At 44.4% G+C, this 19,676-nt stretch overlaps 1 protein-coding gene across 4 annotated transcripts in view; it reads left to right on the top strand.

Annotated features, from left to right (window-relative positions):
• piezo1 (piezo type mechanosensitive ion channel component 1 (Er blood group)) overlaps positions 1 to 19,676 on the top strand; it is a 347,945-nt gene that overhangs the window by 299,272 nt on the left and 28,997 nt on the right. For all 4 annotated transcript variants that reach the window (XM_078210703.1, XM_078210705.1, XM_078210706.1 and 1 more), the window contains 10 exons: positions 208 to 291; positions 2,004 to 2,176; positions 2,401 to 2,531; positions 4,386 to 4,580; positions 5,539 to 5,797; positions 7,202 to 7,390; positions 8,700 to 8,886; positions 15,515 to 15,623; positions 17,045 to 17,192; positions 18,567 to 18,781. In XM_078210703.1, the coding sequence (XP_078066829.1) occupies positions 208 to 291; positions 2,004 to 2,176; positions 2,401 to 2,531; positions 4,386 to 4,580; positions 5,539 to 5,797; positions 7,202 to 7,390; positions 8,700 to 8,886; positions 15,515 to 15,623; positions 17,045 to 17,192; positions 18,567 to 18,781 (1,690 nt within the window). The remainder of the gene's footprint in view (positions 1 to 207; positions 292 to 2,003; positions 2,177 to 2,400; positions 2,532 to 4,385; positions 4,581 to 5,538; positions 5,798 to 7,201; positions 7,391 to 8,699; positions 8,887 to 15,514; positions 15,624 to 17,044; positions 17,193 to 18,566; positions 18,782 to 19,676) is intronic.

Here is a 19,676-nt window from a genome sequence, read left to right on the forward strand (position 1 = left end):
GCTACTTTTGATGCTGGGACATAATCCTGACAAAATATCTCTAAGTTGAGATAAGAAGGTCAATAGTTTCTGTTATTACACTCGATAACTTCATCGACATTGCATAACCTTTGATGGGTGTTATTAGCAGTAACTAGTCAATGCTGTGTGTGTCTCAGTTGGAAAAAATCCATTAATTATGTGTCAATGTTCACTCGCACCTTTCAGGAGTAACGGAAGGACCAGAAGCATCATTACAAGAAGCATCTTTTTCAGATGATGCCAAGGAGGAGGAAGAAGAAGAAATACCCTGTAAGCAGAAACTTCGCAAGGGTTTATACAGTATCGAAGAATTTGGATCAGAATTCAATATTGAGTGTCTCGCTTGGCCATTTTATGGCAACTTTTTCTCCCTAAAGGACATTACTCTGGGTAAAATGTGTCCAGAGGCTCCATATGGCAAAATTCCCTATATTATCAAATATGCAAGCTATTAAAATAAAGCATATGGGATCCTTGGCTTTATTAATAGAGGAGTAAGGTACTGAAGCAAGAAAGTTATGCTAACCCTATATAAAACTCTAATTAGACCTCTTTGTGAGCTTTATGGGCAGCACGGTGGCACAGTGGTTAGCACTGCTGCCTCACAGTGCCAGGGACCCGTGTTCAATTCCTGCCTTGGGTGACTGTGTGTGGAGTTTGCACATTCTCCCCGTGTCTCTGTTGGTTTCCTCCAGGTGTTCTGATTTCCTCCCACAGTCCAAAGATGCGTGGGTTGGGTGGATTGGCCGTGGCATGGAGTTACAGGGATGGGGGTGGAGGGACGAGGGGGCCTAGTTGGGATGCTGTTGTGGAGAGTCGGTGCAGGCTTGGTGGGCCTTATTACACTATTGGGATTCTATGATTCCACGTATTCAATTCTAGACACTACCCTTTCCGAGGGATGTTAAGGTGATGGAGGGTACAGAAGAGATTAATTAGAATGGTGCCGGGGTGAGGGGTTTCAGTTGGATGGAGAAGCTGGAGTGATTCTCTTTGGAGGAAAGAAGATTGAGGAAATGTGATGGAGGGGCTTAAAATCAAGAACAGTTTTAATCAAGTAAATAAGGAGAAACTGTTTCCAGTTGCAGAAAGATTGGTGACCAGAGGGCACAGATTTATGGTAATCAAATGGGACGTGAGGAAACATTATGCAGCATATTGTTGTGATCTGAAATGCACTGACTGGTAGAATGGTGTAAGATTCAGCAGCAACCTTTTCAAGTTAGATAAGCACTTGAAGGGGAAAAAAATTGCTGGGCCCTGGGGAAGGAACAGTGCAGTGGGAGTAATCGGAGAGGTCAATCGAATGGGCCAAATGGCGGAATCCTGTGCTCTATCATTCTATCATAGAAATCATAGAAACCCTACAGTACAGAAAGAGGCCATTCGGCCCATCAAGTCTGCACCGACCACAATCCCACCCAGGCCCCACCCCCACATCCCTACATATTTTACCCACTAATCCCTCTAATCTACGCATCCCAGGACACTAAGGGCAATTTTAGCATGGCCAATCAACCTAACCCACACATCTTTGGACTGTGGGAGGAAACCGGAGCACCCGGAGGAAACCCACGCAGACACGAGGAGAATGTGCAAACTCCACACAGACAGTGACCCAAGACGGGATCGAACCCAGGTCCCTGGAGCTGTGAAGCAGCAGTGCTAACCACTGTGCTACCGTGCCTATGATTCCCATTCCATGGGGGACCAGTTAGCTCAGTTGGTTGGATGGCCGGTTCGTGATGCAGAGTGAGGCCAATAGTTTGGGTTCAGTTCCCTTACCGGCTGAGGTCATTCATGAAGGCCCCACCTTCTCAACCTTGCCCCTCAGGTTAAATCAGTACCAGTCAAAGGGGAGAGCAACCTATGGTCACCTGGGACTGTGGCGACTTTACCTTTGATCATTTTATGATGTACTCTGGAAGGCATGCAGAGGTGGCTCATCGACTCTAATGACAATTTGCGCCGTTGTCTTTCAGCTAAGAGCAATGTTGTCCAGCGTATAATGGATATCCTGAGATTTCTCTGGGTCCTATTCTTAGCCATGGTGGATGGGCTGACACAATGGTTGAACACTCTTGCTCGACAGTATTTTGATACATCTACTGTTCTGTGGGTGGAACGCTACCTGTTGACTCAGAAACTTTCACGTGTAAGTAACTGAAATGATCATCTTCAAATCCCGTTAATCTCTCCTATTCTTAAAGTGATGAACATTTACTTAACTGAATAACCAAATAACTATTTGATAGTTTGGTAAATGTTGATTTCTTTTTGCGCTTGTCCAAGACTTTCTTCCTTCCTGTTTGCAAAGTTTCAAACTTTCTTAATACACAATGCTTCTTATTTGACTGTCAGTTTCTATCATCTTCCCAGGGTGAGGAAGTACAAGGACCTCTGGATAATCTTTACTCGAGCCCAGACAACAGTAATCAAACACTGATGCAGAACAGTGAGCCTGAAGAATCAGCAAATGGGGAAGGTTCCCAGCTCATCAGCACTTCAAGGCAGGTGCATAAATACATATTCATAGGCATGGACTTTGGCTTCTTGTTTCTACTCAGGTGATGAATGGGATAACTTTAACAACAAGTGGGATTGGTCTGGCCGGGGTCTCAGACAAATGGAAACATCTCCAGCCCCTGGGAGTGTGTAGCCTGGGAGATTTGAACTCCCTGGTTTCATCTACTTCAGTTGGGGCAAGCCTCCTGCCCAAAATCCAGAGGAGAGGGCTGTATGAACTGCAGATAGGAATGGATGGTAGGGGGTTATCACTGAGGATCCGATTGACTTACTGAGGTAAGTCTTTGAGAAATTCCTGCTTCTCTTGATTCACAAGGAGCAAAAAAAAAGCCCACCATTTTGAATCTCTTCATTGAATCCCAACAGTGCAGAAAGAGGCCATTTGGCCCATCAAATCTGTACCGACGGCGGCACGGTGGCACAGTGGTTAGCACTGCTGCTTCACAGCTCCAGGGACCTGGGTTCGATTCCCAGCTTGGGTCACTGTCTGTGTGGAGTTTGCACATTCTCCTCGTGTCTGCGTGGGTTTCCTCCGGGTGCTCCGGTTTCCTCCCACAGTCCAAAGATGTGCGGGTTAGGTCGATTGGCCATGCTAAAATTGCCCCTTAGTGTTCTGGGATGTGTAGATTAGAGGGATTAATGGGTAAAATATGTAGGGATATGGGGGTAGGGCCTGGGTGGGATTGTGGTCGGTGCAGACTCGATGGGCCGAATGGCCTCTTTCTGTACTGTAGGGTTTCTATGATTCTATGACTCTTCAAAGTGTCAGGCACACTTTGAACCCCGACCGGTTGATCTTCAATTTTGCACGATGGAGCAGCAAAGCATGGTGGCTGCCCACCTGCTTCTACAGTGAAGAGGTCAGAGCCCTTTTAAAAACCTGTGCCTCTTTTAAATATAACTGGCACCAAACCACAGCCTGATGTCGCTTGGGGGCTTTGGGCGTGAGAATTTCAGGCTATTTCTGATGCCAGTCAACCCACAGGTAAAGAAGGGGTGGGGAGTGGGGCGCATTGCCATGAAGGATGGGGAGAGAGCCAGTAGCGACCACTAGCTAATTTTGTGGTGCAAAGGGAAGCAATTCCACTCCTTTGAATGTTACAAAATTCTTCGGGCCATTTTTGGCCTGGCCACCAGTTGTCCTTTTAAAGATATTGCTTAATGCCAGGATATATGGATGGGATTTTCTCCGTTTCTCCCTCCACACATGCTGCCAGACCTGCTGACCACTTCCACATTTAATGTTTCTACTTCAGCCTTCCAGCATCTGGGACAAAGAACGGCGCACATCTCCCACAGAAAAGGCCAGCATAGGCAGGGCCCATAGCAACACCATTTGTTTGATGGAAGTGAGTGGAATCAGGGTAGACATTGTTCAACATTAGAACAAATGTTCGGGCAGAGGAGGAGGATGGTGGATGGGGATAGGTTTGACCTTTATTCAAGAAGCAGCCACCCCACCCCCGCCCCAGTGGGTTGAGGGGGGTGGTGGGGGGGGGAGGTGAAGGTGTTGAGGGCCTGGATACCTGCTGAAAAGGAGAGGGTTCAAACTGGTGCTGTGGATCAAGAACAGCTTCTTCCCTGCTGCCATCAGACTTTTGAATGGACTTACCTTGCATTAAGTTGATCTTTCTCTACATCCTAGGTATGACTGTAACATTACATTGTCCACTGTCTCCTTTCCTTCTCTATGAACGGTATGCTTTGTCTGTATAGCGCGCAAGAAACAATACTTTTCACTGTATACCAATACATGTGACAATAAATCAAATCCAATCAGGTGTAGAGAAGGATTTCGCAGTGCCATTTCATGACGTCATTTTTGTTTTGAATTTCAGTAGTTCTGAAGAGCAGGAAGTATTCTTGACGATTCATGAGGATGGGGATCTTCCAGAGCCAGCTACTGTTTGCAGTACAACTTCCAACATCGAGGAAGAAAACTTGGTTGTGGATTCACCGGAACTAGCCTCAGAGGAGATAGCAGTTCAGCCCATTACCCGCACCAGAACAGCCAGTGAGCTGCTTGCAAGCAGGTATGGAATTGAATAGGAGCCAGTTATAAAAATTGCACCATGTGTACATGTGGCCAAAACTGAGCCAAGTTCAATAAGTTGTCGGATGCCTTACTTCAGCTTGGACCGCTACCCTGACTCAGGGATTGACAAATTTCCCTCTCAATAATGCAACTTCACTAAAGTCCAAATGGCTTGCATATTTTGCTCTATCTTAACCAACACTTGCAATGAAAGTTGGTCTTAAATAAGATGTGGAGACGCCGGCGTTGGACTGGGGTGGGCACAGTAAGAAGTCTCACGACACCAGGTTAAAATCCAACAGCTTTACTTGGAATCACGAGCTTTCGGAGCACTCCACTCACCTGGTGAAGGAGCAACGCTCTGAAAGCTCATGATTCCAAATAAACCTGTTGGATTTTAACCTGGTGTTGTGAGACTTCTTACTGTGCTCTTAAATAAATTACAGATTGGAAGCTAAACGATTCTCGTCTCTTTAGGTGCAAGATGTGGTTGCCAATGTTGATGTCATTTTTGTTCTGGTCATAGGAATTCAGTGAAAATGAGTTTTGGGTTCTTTTCCCAGCCACGTGTTATTATCAAGAATTGTCTTAAATGTTCAGCACAATGCAATAGAAAAGAAATGCTCACATGAAGAATATTTAGCTCAAAATGGGATAGTTCTATTTCTATATGCGTAACAATTGATATAGTGCTCCAGAGTATGGCATTCGAAGATTACTGTATAATACTAACAGAACATTGTACTGGGACTAGAAACAGGTTGTGGCAGCTTGCCCAATCAATTCGATGAATGTATATGATGCATGGATTCTCCCTCAATTCTTTCACGGAACGTAGGTGTCGCATGCTAGACTAGTATTCATTGCCCATCCCTAATTTCCCTTCAGAAGGCTAAAAAACATTACTCATCGAGTGTCACATTTTAACACTAATATTTTTTTTTAACCTTTATCAGCCAGTTTTCCATCGAAGAGTTGGAAGAATCGAAGAGGTTTTACCAATCCCAGAACCGGTTTTTGAAACTGGTGTTTGCTGTGTATAACGTCATTGCTGCTTACTCCGAGTTGACTTGCTACTTCATCATTGTCTTGAACAATATGATCTCTGCCTCTGTAATCACCCTCTTCCTCCCCATTCTTATGTTCCTCTGGGCGATGCTTTCAATTCCAAGGCCCAGCAAACGATTTTGGATGACAGCAATCATCTACACTGAGGTGAGCTGGAGGAGCATTGTATATTGTTCATGTTACAAATGTAGCTGTTATGAAGCTTTATACAGACTACTGGGTAGTGGAAAAATTACTGTACATCAAAATGATTTGAGTATTTCCTTGTGTGTTAAGATAAGTAGTACTTGCATGTGTGATGTATGGAGTTATGCAAAATGGGACCGTATTTTGATAAAAACCTTCATTCTAATACTGTAATTCACATACTATTTTGATTTGATTTATTATTGTCACATGTTTTAGTATACAGTGAAAAGTGTTGTTTCTTGTGCGCTATACAGACAAAGCATACGTTCATAGAGAAGGAAACGAGAGGGTACAGAATATAGTGTTACAGTCATAGCTAGGGTGTAGAGAAAGGTCAACTTAATATAAAGTTGACAGCAGCAGGGAAGAAGCTGTTCTTGAGTCGGTTGGTACGTGACCACAGACTTTTGTAACTTTTTCCCAACGGAAGGAGGTTGTGCATGGGGTCCTTGATTATGCTGGCTGCTTTTCCAAGGCAGTGGGAAGTGTAGACAGTGTCAATGGATGGATGGACGGATACTAGGGGCTAGCCTTGTCTCCGTGGCAGCACGCACCTGAGTTAGGAAGTTGTAAATTCAAGTTCCACTCCCTTGAGTAGATAGCCTATATTGACATTGCAGAACAGTACAGAGGGAGTGCTGATCTGCCGGAGATGCCATCTTTAAGATGATGCTTCCAACCACGGCTCCAACTGTCCTCTCTGGTGGGTATTAAAGATCCAATGACACCATCTGAAGAAGAGCAGGGTGTTCGCCTGGTATTCTGGCCAACATTTCTCCCTCAGCCGGCTATGAAAAATAGATAATGGCCGGAATTTTTCGGCTGTTTAGAGTGGCGGGATCTTCTGGTGCTGCCGACGGCGCACTCCCAATGCAGATTTCCCGGTGGCGTGGGGTGCAGTCGATGGAAAACCTCATTGACCAGAAGATCCTGCCACTTGCGAACAACACGCTACCTCCTGCCGCGTGAAACACACCGGGGGAAGGCCAGAGAATCCCCCCCCTCCAAAATGTTGTTTGTTTATATCATTGTTGTTTGTGGGGTTTTGCTGTGTGCGAATTGACTGCTACAATTTCCTACAATTGGAGCAGGAACTCTGCAGTTGTAGGAATTCCGAGGTAATTAATCGGCTGTAAAGGGCGCTTGCGTTTTATTTCAAATTCCTGAGCTGCTTGTGCGCTGGTTTTGCGTTTCCCTGTTTGTCATTGTGTAAAACACTTACCATGAAGATCACTGGGGCTTTTAGTCATCATAACCCCTGTGATATTTCACTCCTTTCCTACATCATCTCCAGTATTCACCCACTCGTGCAACTGTGAATATTTTTGTTCAGTTGTGACCTGCATTCATTTGACTTTACAGGTGATGGTGGTCGTTAAATACTTATTCCAATTTGGATTCTTCCCTTGGAACAGCTCCTATCTCACTTCACTTCACAAAGATAAGCCATTCTTCCCACCACGAATTCTCGGATTGGAGAAGGCAGATGGTTACGTTAAATATGATCTGATTCAACTCCTGGCACTTTTGTTCCACCAGTCATTGCTAAAGGTTGGACAGTGACAATCAATAGTGTTGTACATAGATATGCTTTGAAAATATGTTATTCTGGCTTACCGGTCCTTGTTTGTAGGGGAAAGTGAGAGCTAAGAAGTTGCGTTTGCCAACAGCAAACTAGTGATTTGAGACTGCTTACAATAAGCTGAACTTGTCTTCTTTGGTGGGTCCAAATTTTGGAGTTCTCATTGGAATAGAAACTGCAGGAGCCCTAGTTGTCACCTGGGGAGCCTGTGGGGTGTGTGGAGTGAACAGGGGTTCCCCAGAAGCCTCTCTGTGAGACCTACATTGCTCAGAACTGACCAAAAGTAAAATTGGGGCTTGGGACTCCTTTCCTGAATTCGCTCTTTCAATCACACCACCCCCCCCACCCCCTATTCCCCCAACACCACCTCCTCACCCCACTCCCAACTTAATCATCTACTCCCTCCAGATCGCCGCTCCCAGTCGCCCCCTCCAACCTGCCCCAGCTCTCCTAGGACTTGTACAAGTGTCACTGCTGGTGATACAGCCGCTCAAAGTTGAAAATCCCCAACTAAAATCACGGTGGGTGTCCCTTGCCACACAGACTCCAACCATTCACGAAAACCAAGCACCTTCTCAAGGGCAGTTAGAGATAGGAAACAAATGTTGACCTTGTCAGCCTTGTCCGCAGCCCACGCGGCACAGTGGTTAGCACTGCTGCCTCACAGCGCCAAGGACCCGGGTTCGATTCCTGGCTTAGACCACTGTCTGTGTGGAGTCTGCACATTCTCCCCGTGTCTGCATGGGTTTCCTCCAGATGCTCCGGTTTCGTCCCACAGCCCAAAAATGTGCGGGTTAGGTGGATTGGCCGTGCCAAATTGCTCCTTAGTGTCAGGGGGACTAGTTAGGGTAAATGTATGGGGCTGTGGGGATAGGGCCTGGGTGGGATTGTGGTCGGTGCAGACACGATGGGCCGAATGGCCCCTACATCTGCACTGTAGGATTCTATGATCACCATGGATGGATATGAAAGAAGTATTCTGCACCTTGGGGGTGCCCGGCAGGCGTTTGCACCTTGGGGGTGCCCTTGGGCGTTTGCACCTCACCAACTTCATGTATATGAAGCCTCAGGCTTGGTATCCAGTGTGCCTTTGGCCCAATGCCCACAAACTGATTTTTATTGCAATTCATTGGGATGCAGTCAAAGTTCACTCAGAAGTGGTTGTGGATTGCTTTGCATTACTGCTGCCTAAATAAATAGGAACACGATGACAGCATTGAGTTCTTTCCCCCAACCACTTGTCAAGGTTGTAATTCTCCTCCGTTCTCCAATTTCCAGCGGTATGGACTCTGGGAGGATCAGGAAGATCAAAAGAAAAAGGATCTTATGAAAGAAAAGGAGGATGTGCAAAAATCGCAGGATGCGATGGCGGACACAGCCGCAGATGAACACATCTCGGTCTTAGAACCGGCGCAGGAAGTAAAAAAGAGCAGATTCCACTTCAGGAGGAGAAAGCAAACCAAAGGTTAGAGTCTGTTACGAATGCCGTGAGACATGTTAACGATACCGCAAATTTAATCCAGCGTCTAGTGAGGTATTGCAACCACTCAAATCTGGTAAACACATTGGGTGGGATTTTACGGCTTCATTCATTTCAAAACCGTAAAATCCCGCTCGAGGTCGATGGATCTTCCCATTGTCCACCCCTCGCCCGCTCCGATTCCCGTGCCGGGCGGGACAGCAAAATTCCAGCCATTAAACCAGTTGTTCAGGTTGGAACAGTTTAACCCCCAGGTCAAAAGAGTGAATTTCGCTACAGTAGTTTATGACATATTTGTTCTCTGAACTTTCATTAAACTTTCATGACTTTTCCTTTGCTTCTTAAACTTTTGGATGAATTTGGTCCAATCTTTTCCCTTCTATCCTTTTTCAAACAATGACCAGATCTCATGTTGTTAGTTTCAAAACCTCTGCAACAATTGATACTTCAAAGATACAATACTTCTTCTTGACAAGAAATCTTTCTATCTCTGGCTGCAACACTGTTCTGGAGGGGTGTGGGACTGGAGCACTGCAATTTGAGAGCGTGGCCGAGATTTTCCTGGGGTGAGGGGGTAGGTGTCAGGATGTGGGGTGGGGGGTGGGTGTCAGGGAGTGTGGGGTGGGGGTTGGGATAGGTGCCAGGGTGTGGTGGGGTGGGGAGATAGCTGTTGGTGTGTGGAATGGGGGGGTGGGGGGTTTTCCATCTGAGTATCGTGTGCAATTCTTTAAAGTCCACACTTTAGGGAAGCTGTGAAGGCATTGAATAGAGTGCAGTATCGATTTACTACAGTATTTCAGGAGATGCGGCTTAATTTATGAGGATAGATTGGTGAAATTGGGACTATTTTCCTCAATGAAGAGAAGGTTAAGAGGAGATTTGATGGAGAGTTGTGGATGGAGTAGATTGTTATAGAGTCGTACAGCATAGAAAAGGCCCTTCGGCCCATTGGGAGAAAGTTTTCCCATTGGCCGAAGAGTCAAGAACCAGAAGACACCAATTTTACGTGCTTGGCAAAAGAAGCAACAGTGACATGAGTAAAAGTTTCTTTACACAGCGAGGGATTAGGATCTGGAATATCCTGCCTGAGATAAAAGTGAAAAGCTGATACCGGAAGCAAGGAGAATAGTTAGATCGGGCCAGAGTCAAAGTCAAAATGGGAAGCTTTCAAAAATAAGCTTTACTGAAAATTGGGAACGATAAAGTGAAGGAAGTTTTATCATTGATAGCAGCAGAGGGAAAGAAAGACAGTGTATGGGAATTGGTTTTATCATTGATAGCAGCAGAGGGAAAGAAAGACAGTGTATGGGAATTGGAGAGAACCGTGCGCTGTTGCTTTCGGTAAAGCACAGGAGGAAAAAGAATATTTCTGTTAAATTGGGCTGGTCTGCAATGCAACACCGTAAAACCAGGCTGGAAGGATGCAGCTGGAAATACAGCAGCACTGACTCAAACAGAAAACCTTGCTGCTGGATGGAAACAGGCTGAAAGGTTGCAGATGGTTGAAGGCTTGAGATTGCAAGAAAAGGGAAGTGGGGGAAAAAAGTGAAAGAGGATGCCCAAGCACGGTGTAAAAATCAATTAGCAGGCAGAGCTGGAGTGGTCAAACACTGGCAAAGAGCAGGGAAAACATCTTTACCCAAAGAGTGGTTAGAATGCGGAACTTGCTATCATGAGGAGCATCTGTGGTGAATAGTTTTAAATTTTATTTATTAGTCACTGGAATGAAGCTACTGTGAAACTCCCCTAGTCGCCACACTCTGGCGCCTGTTCGGGTCAATGCACCTAACTAGCACGCCTTTCAGACTGTGGGAAAACACCGGAGCACCCGGAGGAAACCCACGCAGACACGGGGGGAATGTGCAGACTCCACACAGACAGTAACCCAAGCCAGGAATCGAACCCGGGTCCCTGGCGCTGTGAGGCAGCAGTGCTAACCACTGAGCCACCGTGTGAATAGTGTCGATGCATTTAAGATGAAGTTAGACGAGGACATGTGGTAAAGAAGAGAATGTGTTGATGGGGTTACAGGAGGCTTGTGTGGAACAGCTTGGGTCAAATGGCCTGTTTTTGTGCTGTCGACTCTGTGTGACGGACCGCATTGAAGAACCCAACCATTCTCCTTGCTTCCAGCATCTTCCTTCTCATTTTTAATTTGTTATTTTCCCACCAATTTAATTTAGAAAACTCTTCATCATCATTCAGAATCACGGAACGATGGAATGGGTACAGTACAGGAGGTGGCCATTTGGCTTATAGTGCCTGTGCCTGTTCTCTGTAAGAGCGACTGGGTTCGTCTCACTCCCCCGCCTTTTCCCCAAAGCTCCACAAATTTCTCTCTGGAGATAATGATCCGATTCTCTTTTGCAAAGCTCGATTGAATTTGCCTCGACCACACACTCAGGCAGGATATTCTAGATCTGAATCCCTCGCTGTATGAAGAAACTTTTACTCACGTCACTGTTACTTATTGAGAGCATGAGAGAGCAGGGTCTAGAACGATCCTCTATTCGAGGCTCTGAGGCACAGTGGCGGCAAGGAAGAGACATAAAAAATAGTTTAAAATATTACATTTCAAAATACTAGAATAGAAATAGAGACTGGAAAACACATGCAGATAACTTATAAGTTCATAAGATATAGGAGCAGAATTAGGCCATTTGGCCCATCGAGTCTGCTCTGCCATTCATTCATGGCTGAAGTGCTCCATTTTCCTGCCTTCTCCCCATAACCCTTCAACCCATTACCAATTAAAAGTCCGTCTAACTCCTCCTTAAATTTACTCACTGTCCCAGCATCCACTGCACTTTGGGGTAGCGAATTCCACAGATTCACAACCCTTTGGGAGAAGTAGTTTCTCCTGAACTCTGTTTTAAATTTGCTGCCCCTTATCCTAAGACAATAACCTCTCATCCTAGAATGTCCCACAAGAGGAAGCATCTGCTCTGTGTCTACTTTATCCATATCTTTTATCATCTCGTATACCTCCATTTGATCTCTCATTCTTCGAGATTCTAGAGAGTATCGGCCTAAACTGTTCAATCTCTCTTAATACGATAAACCCCTCATCTCTGAAATCAATCTAGTGAACCTCCTCTGAACTGCCTCCAATCCACTACATCTTTCCTCAGATAAGGGGACCAGACTGTGTACAATACTCCAGGTGCGGCCTCACCAATGCCTTGTCTAGTTGCAACAATACTTCCTTTCCTTTATCTTCTATTCCTTTAGCTATAAATGCCAACATTCCATTCGCTGTCTGTCTTATGTGCTGCACCTGCAGGATAGTTTATACAGGTGGAAATACAGAGCCTTGCAAGTCTTTATGATATTCCAAAGTCAAAGGCCGGAATCTTATCACTGTTCACGCTGGTGGGATTTTCCCTTCCCGCTGCAGTGAACGGCGACTTGGCTGGCCGCCAAATTCTCCAATCCCGCTGTAGCGGGAGTGTGGTGTGGACGGCAGGTAAGATCACGCCCACAGAAATACTTTTGCAGTGTAGTTGGAGTAGCCAACATACACCCAGCAAGTCTCCACAGAACTGTTTTAAGGAAAAAAAGTGGATAACTACTTGAAGCAGAGGATGGTGCAAAGCTATGGAGGAAGAATAAATAATCTTGCTTGTGTTTTGAAGCATGTGCAGTGATTGTGATTGTATTTGTAGCCATGATGTGGAGATGCCGGCGTTGGACTGGGGTAAGCACAGTAAGAAGTCTCACAACACCAGGTTAAAGTGTTGTGAGACTTCTTATTGTATTTGTAACCAGCAGAGAGATTGTCCACACATTCCAGCTGCTAACCAGCAGATGGCACTGCTGCTCCCTTAAAGGGCTACTGCCTTCACTCTAATATATTGTAAACAGGGAAGCACTTACTCACCCGCTGCCCCTAACATGGGGTGCGGGTTGTACCAACACAATTGGATCCCAAGTAACTAGGAGCAGCCACTTAGAAAATGCCAAAAAAAAAAGTACAGCAGTTACTAGAATTCTGAAATGAATACAGAAAATGACAGCAACCTCTGTGACGGGAGGAAGGTAGGGTTAACGGACTGCATTTTACCGCCAGATTTGGGAACCTGGCATCAGAATCAAAGGGGACCTCAGAGCCCTAACTTACCGGCAACATACACTGCAGCACAATCTTCCCAGAGGTGGGCTCCTAATTGAGGGCAGAGGTGTGAGCTCTCGATTCTGCTGACAGGGTGAGGCTCTATATATACCCACAGGGTGAAGTGGGCACTGCTGAGGTAGGTCAGGGGCTGCGACGGTGCTTCAACTTGGAGGCACATATTTGAAGCAAAGTGATGAGGAGCAAAACCTTTGGACTCCTCAAAGTGAGGGGAAACTCCTCTGGACGCATCAATTGAGGGCATGTGTGACCTTTCTGTAATAAGTCTTCAGAGGCAGAAGTCCCTTCACCGAAATCCCTTTATTTATAAACTCGAACAGCAGTACAAAGTGTTAGTAGTTAGCCGTCTGTCTCCAAGGGTGTCAGAGGAACTGACACTCCCAATTAAGTAAAGGCAAAGACTCCCTGATTGGCCCTTTAATTGGATCCTTAATCACGGAGTTCATACTCCAATAGACCAACCTCAATGTCCTGATTGAAGACATTACACTTTCCTACCAGGGAGCCCTTCTCTGGGGCATGGATTCTTCAATTCCAATGGCTCCCAGATCTGCCACAGGAAGGCTGACAAAAGACCAAAGATGCTGCAAAACTGGACCGAATTGGGACCTTAATCATCTCAGTTGCTTGTCTGCTTCTGTGGAGTGGTGAGCCAATCAGGAAACGATTGCAGCGGCAGCAATGCATTGGGCAGCCATTCTGATGCATCATCAGTCGCTCCCCCCCCACCCCCACCGCCTTCAAAAAATTCAGCATTGAAGCTTCACCAAAGATCGTTGATGCTCAAATGTTGTGATTTGTTCCCCGACCTTTGTTTTAGACTTTGGCCTGGGATTTTCCAGCCCTGCCTGAGCTGGGATTTTCCAGATGCCCCCGAAAGTCAATGGACTTTTGGCTGGCTCTCCCAATTTTCCACCCCCATCCACAGTGGGACCTGCTCTGGGCGGGACTGGAAAACCCAAGCCTCTCTTTCTCAGCTGGAGGAAAATGTGAACCTTCTAATTACAGGGCAAATCAAGGTGCTGGTGAGAAGTTTGGCATTTTAGTAAAGTGAAGGCATTAACAAATTCTCAGCCAATTTAAGAACATAAGAGGCAGGAGCTGGACAGGATATTTGGTCCCATGAGCCTGCTCCACAATTCAACAAAATTACAGGAGTTAATACCCCTCCCAACAATTGCTCCATCTCTCCTAATTCCCTGAGTACCCACACATCTGACTTCGGTCTCGAATATACTGAGCAACTGAGTATCCACAATTCTCTGGGATAGAGAACTGCAAGATTCGCAATCCTCCAAGTGAAGAAATGTATTTGTCTCAGTCCTAAATGGCCAACCCTTTATCCTGAGCTGTGACCCTGTGTTGTAGATTCCCCAGCCAGGAGAATCATATTCTCAGCATCAAACCTGTCAAGCTTCTTAAGAATTTCTACATATTTCAATTGGGTTTCCGCTTCTTCTAAACTCCAAAGAATGTAAGACTAGTCCACTAAATCTCATCTCGTTGGACAAGCCCCTCATCCCAGAACAATCTAACGAACTTCACTGCATCATTGCAATCCCCCCGCCTCTACCCAGATCAAGTACATCCTTCCTTGGGTATGAAGTGCAAACCTGCACACAGTATTCCTGGTGTGGCCCTGTAGCCTTCTTTACATTTATACTTCAAATTCTTTGTAACAAAAGCTACCAGACCATTTGCCTAGCTAATGCTGTACCTGCATGTTAACTTTCTGATTCATGCACAAGGCCCACTCAGTGAGTAAGTGTCATGTGGAACCTGACGAAGGGTCATCTAGACTCGAAACGTTGGCTCTATTCTCTCCCCACAGATGCTGTCAGACCCGCTGAGATTTTCCAGCTTCTTCTGTTTTTGTGTCTGTAATTTTTAAAGTTTTATTAAACGCTTATTTTGGATTTTGGAAAATGACTGAGAGGGGGAAAAATGGGGGATGAAAACATTATCAGTTTAATTGACAGATTTTGCAAGAAATGAGTGGAAGATTGCACAATCATAAGGTCACATCCACTATTGTAGTCACGGATAAAGTGTTTCAGTGACTGCAAAGTGCATTGGGATGTCCTTATAGGAAGATTCTCCACAGATATAAGTCTTTCTTCCTTTATAATGTTATTTTTTAACATTAAAAATATGTATCACACCCCTGCTCACTGCAGTAACGGACATAGCAAGCTCTTTTAAGCAGTTTATAATGATTTCTCAGGAAACTGGGGGAGGGCATTATTTTCGTTTTGCTATAAGCCACACAACACATCAGGTCAGCGCTGGTTTATTCAGATTTAGCACCTGCGGGCTACATAAAGAAACAGGGAAACTTGTCACAGAAATGAAACTAAACCCTCTGTAATGAAAAATAACACTTTCCAGCCTGCCTCACTAATTCCCAGTTAAGGAAACTGAAGATCTTTGTAAATTGGAGGATAAGATAAAAAGGTTTGTTGGAAAATATTATCCTTGCAGGGAAGGAAAATTCTTCTCCAAAGCCCAAAAAGAAACGTAACAAGAAGGAAAAAGCAAGCAAGAAACTGAAAGAATTTGGGATGAAAGTAAAGAGTTTTCTCTTGAAGAAGTAAGTACACACAATACATTGTTTCTGATACCAGGGATATTCAAAAAGGTGATTTTTAAATTAGGGTGCCAAACATGAAATTAATTTTAAATGAATCAAGCTGTAATTATTCCATCAATGTGTTTTCTCATTTAAATTTGAGTAATGGAATCTGCACTATTTAAGATTGGTTTAAGTTAGAGTTTAAGTTTGAGCGTCAAACAAGGACGGATGGATAGTTGCAATAGGAGCTGTTGCAGGATGGATGGTTAATGGCTAGTTTCGCTATTACTTTTTAACAAATTTATTCAACTTGAGCAAGATCCTGTACTTGTGTGTGTGTATACAGGGATGGGCTAATGCTGCAGCTTAATGGACCCATGTGCCAGGGACTCTGGGCAAGGATGGGGCTTTCTGTAAAAGTTCTAATACGTACAACCACTATTGTCAATGCAGTCTGTAAACTTTCTTTACGCATTATAATACACACTTGTGCTTTAATGAAGCCACGGAAGGGGCGGTGGGGGTTTCAGTGGGTGTGGCTAAGCACCAAATGTTTCTAGTGCCCAGGGACATTCTTCATGCAGATATGTGCATACAGCTACAGACATTGTGGAGCTAGGTTGCAGTGTAAGGGTGGAATTTTCCCAGGCAAGAGGAGGCAGCTTTGGGTGTGCACCAGAAAATTAAATCTCCTAAAAGTTTCACTGGGGCAGGACTGGAAGCAAGCGGCGAACCCCCAAGCATGCAACTGCCAGGTAAGTGATTAAAGTAGTCAAATAGCTCATCAAGCTCTGTTTTAACCCACAATTCTGGATTGAACAACCATCACACTTGCTTCTTGACCTGTCAGCAAATTGCCAGGGTCACCGAGATGAGTTCACAAAGGGGGGAAAGCATCTTCAGTGCAATTGACAGGCTGTGAAGCCTTTGATCAATGAAAGTGAAGAGCTCCAGCCATGGCCAGGTCAGAGACTGCTCCTTCACAGAGAGTGTGTCACCCTCTCCATACTCAGCCCCATGTCTCTGCCTCTCACCAAGAGAGAAAACAGAGTGACGTGAGTGTTTGGGGTGGCTTGTATGGAGAGGAGGGAAGGGAAACATTTGTCAAATAGTCACTTGGTAACGCAGACCCATTTTAGCTTTTTTTTTGTATTGCCCAGGAGCTTGTAGTCCCCCATTTCTTAATCTGAATAATTATCAGAAGGGAAAACACTTACAGATCCACAGGGAAAAGGCTGGGGGCTGTGGGACTAGCTGAGTTACTCCTGCAAAGGGCCAGCAGACGTGATGGGCTGAATGGCTGCCTTCTGTGTTGTAACCATTCTACGATCCTATATGATTTCTGTAATGGAATGCCTTCTACTTGTCTAAATAGAATCCTTTCAAATGTTGTTACCTTCTTACTGTTGTGACTTAATGCTTCATCTTAATGTTATCAGGGTTCAGAGCATCTACCGGCCCGTGCACAAGTATTTTGATGACATCGTCAATACCAAATACCATGCAGCAACTGATGTCTACGCTCTCATGTTTCTAGCAGACGTAATAGATTTTGTGATTATCATCTTTGGATTCTGGGCATTTGGAGTAAGTATCTGACCTTTTAGTTAATATGCTAATTGATAGTTTTTTCTTCCCATTGACTTCTATCTGTAACTCATCCTAGTGGTCATTGTTTGTGTGTGGACCATTATAAAATCAGAGTGTCATTGGTATATCTGAGTAATGGAGGTATTGTAGCTAGCTCTAATCTAACAATATCCAGACCTGTATTTGCAGTGTGTTTTTTTTTTAGATTGGAATCAGGAAACCTGACTTTTTAAAAAATTTCCTTCTTATTTTGTCCTGTCCAATCCATGGCGCTCTCCTGAATCCCCACAAATTGTCAGCAAACTGAGCATTGAACTTGGGTTCAGCAAGTTGCTCATTAAATTCACTGAGATGTTAAAATAGTGTCAATAACATAAGATCAAGTTTCATCTTGATCGTGATCTTTGTTACCAAGAAAATAACTTTTGAGATACAAGTTTATAAATTTTTGCAATTTCATGCGAGTCATTTTCCTAAGATGAACTAGTTTTCATTCAAGACATATTTACATAAAGATATTGTGTTGCTTTCATTTCTTACTGGCAGGTTCCAGCCGAAAGGTTGTGGGAATGAGGGTTAGCTATATCAAAGAGTTTTAAAATTGAGGCTTTGGTTTTGTCCCCCTAGACATTATAACACTAAGCAGCATGTGCTCTTCAAATAGAAGGGCTAGATATTGGATCAATTTCTAGGATTCTGTGTTGTTTGAACTGTCCATTTTAGCTTTTAGTTTGGTAACATAACAAGACCATAAGATATAGGAGCCCATTGGGTTTGCTCCGCCATTCAATCATGACTGATAATTTTCTCAACACCATTCTCCTGCCTTTTCCCGTAACCTTTGATCCCCTTACCAATCAAGAACCTATCTATCTTTGCCTTAAATCCACAATGACCTGGACTCCACAGCCTTCTGTGTTGAATTCCACAGATTCACCACCCTTTAGCTGAAGAAATTCCTCCTCATCTCAGTTCTAAAGGGTCATCTCTTTACTCTGAGGCCGTGCCCTTGGATCCCAGTCCCTCCCACTAATGGAAACATCTTCCCCACGTCCACTCTATCCAGGCCTTTCATTATTCTGTCAGTTTCAATGAGATCCCCCTCATCCTTCTGAACTCCATTCAGTACAGAGCCACAATCCTCAAACGCTTCTCATAATGATTAGACATTGGCCAAAATTCTCCCGTCTCGCCTGCTGCGGGAATCGTTGCGGGCAAGATAGAAAATTCGGCAGACCGTTCAAAGGTCCGTTGAGCTTGGGTGGGAATTTCCAGGCTTGGGGCACGTGGAGCTGGAAAATCCTGCTGATTATCTTTAACAGTCATGTTCTGATTTTTATATACACTGATGTTTCTTTCTTTCTCTAATAGAAACATTCAGCAGCTGCTGACATTGCGTCGACTCTGTCTGATGATCAGGTTCCTGAGGCGTTCCTGGTGATGGTGCTGATTCAGTTCTCCACTATGGTGATAGACCGGGCACTGTATCTGCGCAAAACTGTCCTGGGAAAGCTCATTTTCCAGATAATCCTTGTCTTTGGAATACATTTCTGGATGTTCTTCATATTACCTGCAGTCACAGAACGGTAACTAAAATATTTAGTAGCGATTGAGAGGGCTGAAAGGGAATTAAAATGAGCAAAATTAAGACCAAAGCTGTGGATTCTTTATTTTTATTTTGACACATTTATGTGCGGGAACAACATTAATCCAAATTACCACCATCATTATACGGCAACAAATATTCATTATTGTTTAGAATAATCTCACAACCCAAATAGTGCATGGAAAACTCTAATACTTTAACACAAGTTCATTATTTTTAAAATTAATTTACGGGATGTGGGCATCACTGACTGGGCCCACATTTATTGCCCTAAGGCCATTGCAAAGTCAACCACTTTGCTATGGGTCTGAAGTCGCATGTAGGCCAGACCAGGTAAGGAAGGGTTTTTACGACACACACCAATGGTGTCCATTTTCCCTTCAATTCCAGATTTTATTTTTATTGAATTCAAACTTCACCATTTCCCCAGGTGGGTTTTGAGCCTGGGGGCCTCAGAGCCTAACCCTGGTCTCAGAATTACTAGTTCTGCGACGATACCACCTCTCTCGTCCTGTTGGTCAGAATTATATGTAACTGTGCTATCTACACAATGTAGCATTAAGAAGGTTCTTTGTTGTGAGTGCTCGAGACATCACGCAGTATGGATATTGGACACAATCTATCATAAGGCAGATGGTGCATGAGTTTTGATGCATCAGGCTTGTTAGTGAATGGTACTTTCTAACCAAATGATCAAATATTTAGGTCTACACCTAGTAAGCTGCATGAAAAAAAATCGATCATTTTCCTTCACAAGCTCGAAACACATTTGCTTGCTGTTTTTGTACAATATATACAATATATTGTACAAAATACAATATACAATAACAGTAAAATTACTGTATTTCGCAACAGCATTGGCAAAACAACCAATG

This window comes from Mustelus asterias, chromosome 4, assembly GCF_964213995.1.
Source record: "Mustelus asterias chromosome 4, sMusAst1.hap1.1, whole genome shotgun sequence".
Classification (NCBI taxonomy): Eukaryota; Metazoa; Chordata; class Chondrichthyes; order Carcharhiniformes; family Triakidae; genus Mustelus; species Mustelus asterias.